At 32.5% G+C, this 12,926-nt stretch overlaps 3 protein-coding genes across 6 annotated transcripts in view; 2 read left to right on the forward strand and 1 right to left on the reverse strand.

The window, feature by feature from the left end:
• Window positions 1–12,926, reverse strand: part of LOC134839138 (transcription factor Dp-1-like) — a 367,543-nt gene that overhangs the window by 233,192 nt on the left and 121,425 nt on the right. The gene's annotated exons all lie outside the window — the stretch shown is intronic.
• The window catches only part of LOC134839139 (septin-2-like), a 411,571-nt gene that overhangs the window by 58,274 nt on the left and 340,371 nt on the right, over window positions 1–12,926 (forward strand). The window lies entirely within an intron of this gene.
• The window catches only part of LOC134840178 (transient receptor potential cation channel subfamily M member 1-like), a 54,213-nt gene continuing 53,984 nt past the window's right edge, over window positions 12,698–12,926 (forward strand). Inside the window, exon 1 of the mRNA XM_063855891.1 lies at window positions 12,698–12,925. Within this exon, the coding sequence (XP_063711961.1) occupies window positions 12,853–12,925 (73 nt within the window). The 5' untranslated portion in view covers window positions 12,698–12,852. The remainder of the gene's footprint in view (window position 12,926) is intronic.

A 12,926-nucleotide genomic window follows, 5' to 3' on the forward strand; every position in this document is an offset into this window, starting at 1 on the left:
TTGAATTTAATTGTTGTCTAATAAGGAAAAAAAATCTCCAGGAACAGTCTTGTCAAAAATAGTACGTTCTTGAGCGGAATCAGTCAAAACTTACACATACAGTTTTTTAAAGTTTTGCGGTAACGGAGAGCAAACATTGAATTGAAACGGGTAACATTATGAATGAAATGATGAAAGCACGCGCCTGCAGAGGCGTTGTTATTGCGCTAAAAACATAACAAGTCTTATCATGAATTGGAAATGAAATAGCTGACAAATGCTTTGTTTTGTATAATCAAGACCACATCTGTTCTAAATTTTGATAATAATTTTATCGACTCTTCATCAAATTGAACAGTTTCGGACAAGTAATAAAACGCAGCATAGTTTTGGGCTCACTTTCATATCTTGTATTCAGCGGCTAATCTAAAATGAACACATAAATTTCTTTATGTTTGATTGAGATTTATGATTGGGTATAGATGTCAGTCCACAACCAGAAAGTTTTTCAAAAAGAAACCCTTTACATTTCAACCTGATTTAGTCTAACCAGAGTTCGTTTATCTGCTGGGAAACTTATCCAATTTGGCTACGCTGTGTATGATCTATCACTGGCTGATAAGCGAATGGTTCGAGTAAACTAGAAATTATGTAAATAAGTCCGTGTTTGATTTTTTACGCGTGTTTATCGGTATGTGTAATTGTTAATTTTTATGTATATATGTTCAGAAGTGTAACAATAGCTAAGAGTTAAGCCATAAATCAATTTCAAGGTAGCTTTAGTTCTAGATTAGTCGAGATTTTCTAGAACATTTTACTAGGTGTTGTATCTGTACTATGTTCAACCAGATACTACAAAGTATTATAATTATGTGTAAATTGTGTGCATTGCATGATAGATATTTACATGCTTTACGGTTTGCTTGTATTGGTAATGTTATATCAGAAAAGATGTACAAGCATGTTGTTCCGAAACGTTTTCGAATCAATTTAGGATAAATAATTGTAATTGGAAATAAAATTCGATGTCAAAATCAATCCAAATTCTTCTTTTTTATTTCTCTTCATTATTCTAGATTGTTTCACAGGATGCTAAGTGGGTACAGATTATCAATCAGTTTTGGATACGTAAAATAGTGCGTGTAGATAGGCATTTTAATCAATTTTTATTTGTAAATGTGAGCACGATTAATGTCTACTTTGTATGTTTTTGGTTATATACATTTGTTTATAATGATTTATATGTAAAAATCACTTATGCGATCAAAAGTATGCCATCAGAAATGCCACTTTAATTAGAAAAACAATTCATCTCAAAGTTTTTTGCTGCTCTTGATTTCTGAATAGTTCACCACATACTAAAAATTACCAGATACAACATTAAAACGTATTTCTATGGCTACATAGACATATAGTGTGTGATTTAGTTTATCAAAAACTATCATTAATTTCTTAACCTGTAACATAATCCTACTCGATGTTGATAATCTGGCAACACGTTGGTCTTACTGTTGTTGTCAATATCAATTTTGCTAAAAATTTTATCTGTTAAACAAGGCTAGAACTTATATACATGCCCTTCATTAGCAGGTTCTATTTTTTTTCAGTTTTTTTTATCTTTGATAAATCATACGATTGCACGTTTCGCCCAAAATGCACACATAAGCTGCAGTTGTTAACTTAAATGCAATCAATGTTCGCGAAATTTTGCCACATAGAGTTTCAAAAATTTTTACTCAATTATTTATCTATCAAATTAAAATTTTCAAAATTCGCTCGATAATCCTTAAAATTTTCTGTTCCAATCTTGACCTGGCCTCATCCGGTAAAACATTGTTTTTATTGTTGGGATGATAGTTAAGCCATACCGACCACACCAGTGAGGGGCGTTCTGAGGAGAGTAGCGACGAGCAACGCCTCTCACTGGTGCAGTAGGTATGGCTTAACTATCATCCCAACAATAAAAACAATGTTTTACCGGATGAGGCCAGGTCAAGATTGGAACAGAAAATTTTAAGGATTATCGAGCGAATTTTGAAAATTTTAATTTGATAGATAAATAATTGAGTAAAAATTTTTGAAACTCTATGTGGCAAAATTTCGCGAACATTGATTGCATTTAAGTTAACAACTGCAGCTTATGTGTGCATTTTGGGCGAAACGTGCAAACATATGATTTATCAAAGATAAAAAAAAATGAAAAAAAAAAATAAAACATGCTAATAAAAGGCATGTATATAAGTTCTAGCCTTGTTTAACAGATAAAATTTTAAGCAAAATTGATATTGACAACAACAGTAAGACCAACGTGTTGCCAGATTATCAACATCGAGTAGGATTATGTTACAGGTTAAGAAATTAATGATAAGTTTTGTAAAACTAAATCACACACTATATGTCTATGTAGCCATAGAAATACGTTTTAATGTTGTATCTGGTAATTTTTAGTATGTGGTGAACTATTCAGAAATCAAGAGCAGCAAAAAACTTTGAGATGAATTGTTTTTCTAATTAAAGTGGCATTTCTGATGGCACACTTTTGATCGCATAAGTGATTTTATTCATATGAATCATTATAAACAAATGTATATAACCAAAAACATACAAAGTAGACATTAATCGTGCTTACATTTACAAGTAAAAATTGATGAAAATGCCTATCTACACGCACTAATTTTACGTATCCAAATCTGATTGATAATCTGTACCCACTTAGCATCTGTTGAAACAATCTAGAATAATGAAGAGAAATAAGACGAAGAATTTGGATTGATTTTGACATCGAATTTTATTTCCAATTACAATTTTTTATCCTAAATTGATTCGAAAACGTTTTGGAACAACATGCTTGTACATCTTTTCTGAAATAACATTTCCAATACAAGCAAACCGTAAAGCATGTAAATATCAATCATGCAATGCACACAATTTACACATAAGAATATTACTTTGTAGTATCTGGTTGAACATAGTACAGATACAACACCTAGTAAAATGTTCTAGAAAATCTCGACTAATCTTGAACTAAAGCTATATTGAATTTGACTTGTGGCTTAACTCCTAGCTATTATTACACTTCTGAACATATATACATAAAAATTAACAATTACACATACCGATAAACACGCGTAAAAAATCAAACACGGACTTATGTACATAATTTCTAGTTTATTCGAACCATTCGCTTATCAGCCAGTGATAGATCATACACAGCGTAGCCGAATTGGATAAATTTCCCAGCAGATAAACGAATTCTGGTTAGACTAAATCAGGTTAAAATGTAAAGGGTTTCTTTTTGAAAAACTTTCTGGTTGTGGACTGACATCTATACCCAATCATAAATCTCAATCAAACATAAGGAAATTTATGTGTTCATTTTAGATTAGCCGCTGAATAGAAGATATGAAAGTGAGCCCAAAACTATGCTGCGTTTTATTACTTGTCCAAAACTGTTCAATTTGATGAAGAGTCGATAAAATTGTGGTCTTGATTATGACATGTGGTCTTGATTATGACAAAACAAAGCATTTCTCAGCTATTTCATTTCCAATTCATGTTAAGACTTGTTCTGTTTTTAGCGCAATAACAATGCCTCTGCAGGCGCGTGCTTTCATCATTTCATTCATAATTTTACCCGTTTCAATTCAATGTTTGCTCTCCGTTACCGCAAAACTTTAAAAAACTGTATGTGTAAGTTTTGACTGATTCCGCTCAAGAACGTACTATTTTTAACAAGACTGCTCCTGGAGATTTTTTCCCTTATTAGACAACAATTAAATTCAAATAATGATAATAAGATCACTCTAAATTACATATTTTCCATTTAGGTTATCTTATTGCATTTATATCTTTTAAAAATATAGTTAAATATAGTTTAAAAGGCCATCAGAAAAGATAATTTTTTGATCATCGGAGTTTATATCATCGATTCAGCGCAAGTAGCAAAAGTTATGCTAATCAAGGATCTAGATTTACTCATCTCCACATGAGCGCATTCCTCTTTCGTAGAGACAGTTTGGATCTTCCCAGGAAGTCGAGAGGCCCAAGTCGGCCTGGAAATGGAGCCACCAGCTTCATCTTGTTACTCTCGTTGCAGAAATCAGTCTAACAGTGAGCCCTTGGTGCAGTAGGCAGACAACTGGTATTAGCCAAATGTAAACGCCAGTTGCTCGCAAAAAAAACAAGAAAAAGGATCGGAGCGCATCAATCTCTGTTAGACGTGGCGTCAATTGAAAAATTTTCAGTCTGTTTTGTGTTTTGTGCTGCTTTTTTTTTCAAATAGTTAAGTTGAATTTATTAAGGTTTAGCTGTTTGTTTTGTAATCCAAATTAAATAAAACAAAAAGAACAAAAGTTATAAGAAAATTTGTGTTTCATTTAGAATCATGTCTAAAAAATAGTCGTTCTAGAAAACTCAAAATCGCAAAAGAAGATTGGGTTGTTTATTTTGCACAAATTTTAAAAATTACTGAGAGTTTTCTATATTACTGAAAAAATGAGTTGAACATCAGGTTAGAACAACTTTTGTTTTCTCTAAAACATACTCTTTACCGTTAATGTTTTCATAGTTGAAAGAATATTTTCTAAGATACTATAGCTCAAACTAACGATATTGCATAAATACGGGGGAAAAAGATGGAAAAAAAAAGAACAGTTGAACCTGTATTAAATAGCTTTCTCAGAACCAAATATAGTTTTTCAAAAAAAAAGTTTCGATGGTTTAGCGAGAAAACAACATAATGTGCAACTCTAGTCAATGTAACTTTGTGTACGGTTAAACCTGCAGCATAATCGTCAACTGAAGATATATCAAATTACAGAACTAACAAATGAATCAAAAAACAAAGTTTTCTAAAAAAAATTACAATTCTTAGAACAATAGCTAAATTTTTTTTTTCGAACCAAAATTTCCACTGTCTTAAATTTTCCAAACAAAACTAAATAATTACTTGAAATCAATTTTCGATTTGTCAAAAAACTCTATTCGGACCGTCCAACAAAAAACTTTCAACAATTTGTTTTGGAATTTTCCCGTGTTATGCAAGTTAGTAAGCCTCGGTTTTTTCTTCTGACCACTAAAAGCGCTTCTCATGACTCACTGGTCAATTTTGAGCTGAAGTTTGATACCGTTGGAAAATTCGTTTGGGAGATCAACAGACATATTAAAAAATTGTTTATCGCCCTTTTTTATTTTTTCAAAGATGAACAACATTGCTAAATGGTGTAGATGAGTTGGCTGAAAGCTGGCATTTCTTTGCAAATCTCTGCTTGCGACGTTGGCATTGTAAAAATCAAAGTGTGTACGTAGGTTTGTGTATGTATGCAAGTTGATGTGTTTGTAAGCATGAGTACAATTTTTTTCCTTATGCGCGTGTAAACCAAAACAATTGTAACTAGAAGAATGACTATAACCAAACTTGAATTTACTAATGTTTCTAGTTTTTCTTGAAAGTTAGACAAGATACTATAGGCATAGTATATATGTACGCACATATGCTTTGCGTATGTGTGTATTTATGTAAACTGTATGTATCTATGTAAAAGTGTACAACTTTTTGCGTGTATAACTGTAATTAATCATATATGTACATACTGTTTGTGTGTACTCATTTGAGTATTTAGAAGTTATGTAAATTTGTATGTTTTTATGTAAGTAGGAACTCTTAACTGCATGTCCGCTTGATTGAGTGAATGAAAACAAGCATATTTTTTCAACCAATGTATGTTTTTAGGCAAGTATTTCTGCATATTCGTATATCAGTATGAAAGGCACGGTTATATGATTGTATGTAAAGACGTATGAATGCCAGTCTGTAATGCGTGATTCTTTTTGTCTGAATGTGTGAAGTGAATGCAAGTTGGTTTGTGTGTTAACATGTGTTTGTATTTCAAAGGTCAGCAGAACTAATAAGGAAAATCTTTGCATGTATCTAAGCAAACTTTGCGTGTGTGTCTATTTATGTAAACTGTATGTATCTATGTAAAAGTGTACAATTTTTTGCATGTATAACTGTAATTAATCATATATGTACATACTGTTTGTGTGTATTCATTTGAGTATTTAGAAGTTATGTATATTTGTATGTTTTTATGTAAATAAGAATTCTCAAATGCCAGTCCGTTTGATTGAGTGAATGAAGACCAGCAATTATTTTGTATCAATGTATATTTTTCAGTTTAAAATTATTTTAGAATTTGCTTGTTTGCTAATTGTTCAAACTTATGATTGAAGTTTTATGTCTGTCTAAACGGAAAGGGTGTACACATGAGTAGTTGCATGCTTGTAAAGTACATTCTATGTTTTTTTGTAGGTAAGTACTTATACATATTCGTATATGAGTATGAAAGGCACGTTTATATGATTTTATATAAAGACATATGAATGCCAGTCTGTAATACGTGTCTCTTTTTGTCTGAATGTGTGTATAAATTTGTCTTCTTGAAAGTGAATGCAAGGTGGTTTGTGTGTTTACATGTGCTTGTATTTTAAAGGTCAGCAGAACTAATAAGTGAAATCTTTGCATGTATGTAAGCAAAACTTGCGTGGGTGTCTATTTATGTAAACTGTATGTATCTATGTAAAAGTGTACAATTTTTTGTATGTATAAATGTACTTAATCATGTATGCAAGTACTATTTGTGTGCATTCATTTGAGTATTTAGAAGTTTGTATGTTTCCAAATGTATATTTGTATGTTTTTTTATAAGTAAGAATTCTTGAATGCATGTCCGCTTGATTGAGTGAATGAAGACCAGCAATTATTTTGTATCAATGTATATTTTTCAGTTTAAAATTATTTTAGAATTTGCTTGTTTGCTAATGGTTCAAACTTATGATTGAGTCTTAGCTTGATTCATAGCATGCTTGTATAGTACGAACCATGTCTGTTTGTAGGTAAGTACTTATGCATTTCCGTATATGAGTATGAAAGGCACGTTTATATGATTGTATGTAAAGACGTATGAATGCCAGTCTCTAATGCTTGACTCTTTTGTCTGAATGTGTGTATATATTCGTCTTGAAAGTGTGAAGTGAAATTAAGCTGGTTTGTGTGTTTAAAGGTGGTTCTATTGTAAAGGTCAGCAGAAATATTAAATCAAAATCTTTGCATGTGTAAAAGCAAAATTTTCGTATAATTGTTTGCAGGATTAAAAGCATGTAAGCAAGTATGTAAAGTTTGTTTGTCTGGTAGTTTATTTGCATTCTTCTTCTGAATAAGACTATGTACATTTGTATTCATACCTTTATGTAAGACTTCATTTTTGACTGTTTGTATTTATAGAAGTATTTTTGCATATATGTATGTAATTTTGTACGTATGGTTGTATGAATGTCTCTAAGTAACTTTATATATGTATGTATATATGTAAGTTTGTATGTATGTATCTATGTATGCTTGTATGTATGTGTTTATGTAAGTTTGTGCTTATGTATACATGTATGTATGTATGTTTGTGTTCAGTAAGTGTGTACGTAATTGTTTTTGTATGTAAGTTTGCATGATTAACCTGATGTAAGTAATTAATTGTGTATGAATAAACGTATGTTTGTAATAAAATACGCATGACTGTTTCTTATGAGTATGCATTTAAGTTTGCAACTTATGAAAATGTGTTTATGTTTTTTATGTTTACAAGTATGCAGCTTTATATGTTTGGTGGAGTATATATGTTTGAGTTTAGTTGTAATCGTTTTTTTTTATTTCATATAAAAGTATATATGTAACTCAATCCAAATCTTTCTTATCTTTCTTCTTAGGTTTCTCGAAAATTCTACAATAATCAATATGACACTATAATGACAGTTTTTTTCATTTTCTTGATTTGCAAAATAATTTGATAATTTTTTAAAAAAAGTTTTCCGCGAAATATTTGATCTTCCAGGTATCCTCATTATGAACATTTCACTTTGTTGCCTATGTTGCATTGATAATTTCAATTTATCTGCAGTCAATTATTATGAAACATGTTTCAAAATTGTAACAAGAAAGATCAGTTTTCAAGTTTTCACAAAATTTTGTCAATGGAAGCATCAAACAACAAGTCCAATTGGAGACAGCATGGAGTCCAAAGTGTTTGATGAACTGTTGCTCATAGAGGTAAAAATTACGATAAGAAACTTATTAGAAAAAATTTATTGTTATTGAGGAAAATCCTTGATCGTGCAGACATGCGGCTTGTAGAGCTGAAGACGGTAAGCGAGCAAAGTCTCAGTGACAGGTACTGTATATTTGAAGGATGGTTGATCAATCTCTAAAAACCACAAATTTTTAATGGTTTTCATTTGAAAAATCATTATTTTGAATCAAAGTTATAAACCCTTAGAAGTGAAGCAATTGTGTAATCAGATAAACAGTCAGTACCACTTTTTTAAAATTCAAGATTTATTTAGTCGATAGAGCTTTTTATGAAATAGCTCAAAATGCTTACGCCTTTTTTCTTTGAAATGAATAGCAAGTCTTTCTGCATTGAGGCTGAAAATTTTAATTCCTCAAGGTAAAACTGTCTAAAAAACTTTTTATTGTCAAATTAAACATGTCTTTGTTAGTCGTTCTAGCGTAAGATAACACAACATAATTGACGTTTATCGAAATGCATTGAAACTACAAAATGGCACTTACAAGTTTTCGGAAAGTGCTGTAGCCAAATTGGTGTGAAAGCGTTGTTTAGTGTGAAACAGCTATCATCCTGACGGAATCCGAAGATTCAGGTAGAGTGTTGATGATAAGGCTTGATTTTTTATCTTAAAAATTCAAACAACTAACCGGTTTTCGAAGACATGTTTTGTTAATAGAGAAGACAAATATCGATGCAAAAATGCGAAGAAAAATCATGTTGCGAACTGTTTTGATACTGCTAGTAGTGATCACCTCAAAGATATATTGAAAGAAAGGTTGAATTCTTGATAACACAATTAGTTGCAGATGAATAATCAAATATTTTGGTCAAAAAGCCACCGTATTTTGAGAGACAATAGCGTAATCATGGAAACATTCAAAAGATCAAGTTATTATTAAAAAACTCGAAATTTAATTTGTTGAACAGAGGGTTAATCAATGATAATAACTGATAGCGCTTCAAAATTTTGAATAGAAAGCTCTTGCAAAAACCAGTTTGAACCTAATTAGAAGATACTGAGAACAGTTGACTAGATTGTAGTATCAAATTAAAAATTATGGAAAAATCAAAACTTTGGGATGCTCAAATTATAACTCCGAACTCATATCAAGGTTTGAGTTTGTATCCATAACTTGTCTTAGTTTCTGTTCAGTCTTTTCCGATTGAATTTGCTCTAATTTGAATAACTGCTTTCCTTAAAAGTCGCAAATAAGTTTTCACCTGCTTTATTCGATGGTTACTCTGTTCTGTCTATATATTGGCACGCAAATAACAGTTTTCCCCCAGTTTCTAGGTCTGCTTTGATGAATACTTTCAAAATTTCTGTTAGCACAAAAAAGTTAATAGGAAATACTAAACGTTTTCTAGAAGCCCCGAAAATTGTTTTCTTTTTATTATAAAAAGTGATATACGCAAGTCTTAGAAATGGCTGCAGCAAAATTAATCGGCACTTTTGGCTTTCATCAGTGTTCTCGTTTTTCAAGATCTTTACCCACTTCAACTTATTAGCTCTTTCAACCTTTCTATAAAGTCAAAGCTTTTGTCATAGATTTTAGACGTTTTTTCAGTCTCCTGTAGACACGGAAAATGGTAGTGTCGAAATTTTCAAGCCAATTTCATTATTTTACATTTTTCAGTGTTTCGTAATTTTTCTTTGTTTTTACCTTCATTTGGCTGAACGAAATTTTTCATTCTTTTTTTGGTCAAATTGATTATTAATTTTTGCCTAAATAGAGGTGGTGGCCGCCGCACTTGACGAATTTTGCTTTCTTCGAGATTCAGCAATAAAACATGCAATTTTGAAGGAAATCGTTCACCGCAGCCAACAGTTAAGCTACGCTTTCAAAATCGTGTGCTTTCTTATATACCATATGGTTTGGTCGCATATAATAGGTATTTAACGTCATTTTACGTGTAAACAAACCAATACCCCCAAACTTTAGAAGCGAAAACATGCACCGATCAAAATTAATTCCATTCCCGTTTCCACAACGTTCAGTGGGAATACTCAATATTATACCGAAGTTTTACATGAGGACTATTAGGTATAAAATTAAACATGGTGACAATTAGGATTATTACATAGTGACCATTAGGTATAAAATTGTACATGGTGACAATTAGGATTTTTACATGGTGACCATTGCTGATCATTTAATACATGGTGACCATTATGATTTATACCTAATGGTCATCCATGTATGACAACCCCCCCCCCCGATCCTAACGCACTATATGCATACTACTTGCAGCACAAAGGATTAAAATCCGCTTCTAAGAACCAAAATTTTTTTGTAGCAATCAGCTAGCCCCAGTCCAAATTGGAATGGGTTTTGAGCCCTAGTGTTTCGCTATTGCTAACGCCTAACCCACACAAAATCAACTATATAGCGCTCCTTGATTGCCCTGAATTGATCGGCTGCAAGTGAAATATGTTTACAATAAAAAACTTAGTGTTTTTATGTTCTCGAGATGTCTCGAAAAGTAAGTCAACTTTTTTTGTCTTTTGAGAAGTTTTTATTGCCAAGGAGGCGCTTAAAAAATTTTGAAATGAAGTTTTCCGCTAAGAAAATTTAATGTATCTGAACCTAAAGATCAGTTTTTTTTATAATGAACGTTACTCAATGGCGCTACTCGCTCGAAATAAGACTAAATCGCTAAAATTTCCAACCATATTTTCTCAACTCCGAGAAAATTTTTTAAAAAGATTTAATTTCGTTTGAATCACGACTGAAAGGTTTTTAATATGATGTATAACTCGACCCAATCCAATGATTATTTGTGGTACCGGGTTTTTTGTGGAAAATAAGAATTCAAACACCGTATACAAAGTTCGTCCTCATTTTCAATGGTCGGAACACCAACGAGATAATGTGAAATCTCAAAAAATGGGACCTTGACTACAAATTTTAACGCATTGTGGCTATGGCTTAGCGAATGACTCGACATGAATAGTTAACGGGGATGCAAAACACAGCTAGATTTATCAAAGAGAACTGTCATCTTTGGCTAGTTTTCGTCGCGCGTTTTTGCTTTTGAGAAAGTTTTCTTTTTTCTAGTTGGTGTTCTATGGCATAAGGTTGTTCTACGGCGTAAAAAAAATTATGGCGTAGGGTATATTTTTTTTCTTGTTTTTGACTACCTCGAGGAATGCTCCTAGGGTTAAAACAACAAATTTACCAAAAAAATTTTTTTCTTCAAGTTTCCATTAATTTTGAATTACGTAACATAAATCATGGTGATGGGAAAACTCTGTGCTACATGCACAGCAACCGGCTACCTTAATTGATTCTGTTGTGAGCTATCGTGGTAACGAGAACCGGAATTGTCTCAAAAACTTTTTAGGATATTTGAGTACGCCTTAATCAAATGTTATCAATATTCAGCGAGTCTAACTTATGAGCTCAAGTTCGTAATTGGATTCACAATTTGTTTTTGTCATTTAACTAATGTTTGCTAGATGATGTTTTTTTATAACTCAAGCTAAACAAAGATTACAGTTGACCACTTGCTTACAAAAGAAGCTCGTTTTGTACTTATGGTTCAATGAGTGTTCAATATTGCGAGGCAGATTTTTGCAACCCCGAAGTTTCAAGTCAACTTGAAAAACCATTACTCATTAAACTGTTCGAATGCAACAGAACATTACCTTTGCCTTGTAGACAGCGTGTTCTTGACTTGTTCCGACTGACGATTAAGCGGCCAAACTGTGTGTTCGAAGTTATACATGGGTCTAATTTTGATGAACTGTCTCGCCGAGGCAGCCTGTTGCCGAATGATGAAAAGGGTGAGTGATTAAGTATGATACCCTCTTGAAGCTAAAAAAAAACTCAAACCGTATACGCGCGCAACTAAGACATTAGCGGGAGGGGAGGAAGGAGGATTTTGTCGATCTGCTTTTTATTTGGCCGTTTTAGTTTCTTAGTTTGCTGAGCTCTACAAAACTCCGCAAATCCTTATACTAAAAACAAAGTCTTGTTTTCAAGTTTTGAGAAACTTGCTAAACTGTTCGCTTTTTGAGCAACTATTCTAAGTTTTTGTCTTTGTCTGGCGCATATTGTGATTCTAGAAAATGGGAGAAGCTGGTCAGACAAAAAGTCAATATCGTATTATGAATTCCTACCAAGTGACGCTTTATGCAGAGAATGTATTATTACTCACTAGAAGACAGGTTAATCACTTAGAGTTTAACTAGAAGTTATTCGAGGTTCTAACAGTGATATTTGAGGTTGTAACTACATTCTGTAACCTTAGAACAGCCCCAAGTTTTGATTCTTAAATTCAGAGAGCGGATAACGCAAAAAGTTATTTTTGAAAACATTGAAAGATATCGCCTTTGGTGTGCATCAAGGTAGAGCGTCGCAACTTTCTGAACTGGCACAGAAAACGATTATTTTTTGTTTTGAAGGCATATTTACTAAAACCAGTCTCTAAAAGTTTGTTCTTTCAAAATGGCTAACAAAATCATAGCCTTGCACATCAAGCATGCCTGCTTTGGCTAGGTATGTTATTGAAGTGTCTCAATGAAGCCGTCATCACTGAAAAAGTCACGAGAAAAGCCGGCGAAGAGAAATTCAAAAAGCCCCGCTTTCGTAGAAGTGACTCAACTCGAGGCTCCCAAAGTGGACTCGATTCCGGAGATGAAATTTCGGAGTTCTCTTATTCAATTTATATCATTTACGGAGATAATTTGAAGTTCCTGCATCATTTGGAGAGTGAGGAGACTGAAAAGACTCATTTGTTAGTGGTGCGAGGAATGGGAGCAGCTCCTGTCAAATTGAAGAAATATTTTCCTCTTGAGGATCAGCAGGCGAATGATTCTACTGCAGG

Source organism: Symsagittifera roscoffensis, chromosome 2, assembly GCF_963678635.1.
Source record: "Symsagittifera roscoffensis chromosome 2, txSymRosc1.1, whole genome shotgun sequence".
Taxonomy (NCBI): Eukaryota; Metazoa; Xenacoelomorpha; order Acoela; family Convolutidae; genus Symsagittifera; species Symsagittifera roscoffensis.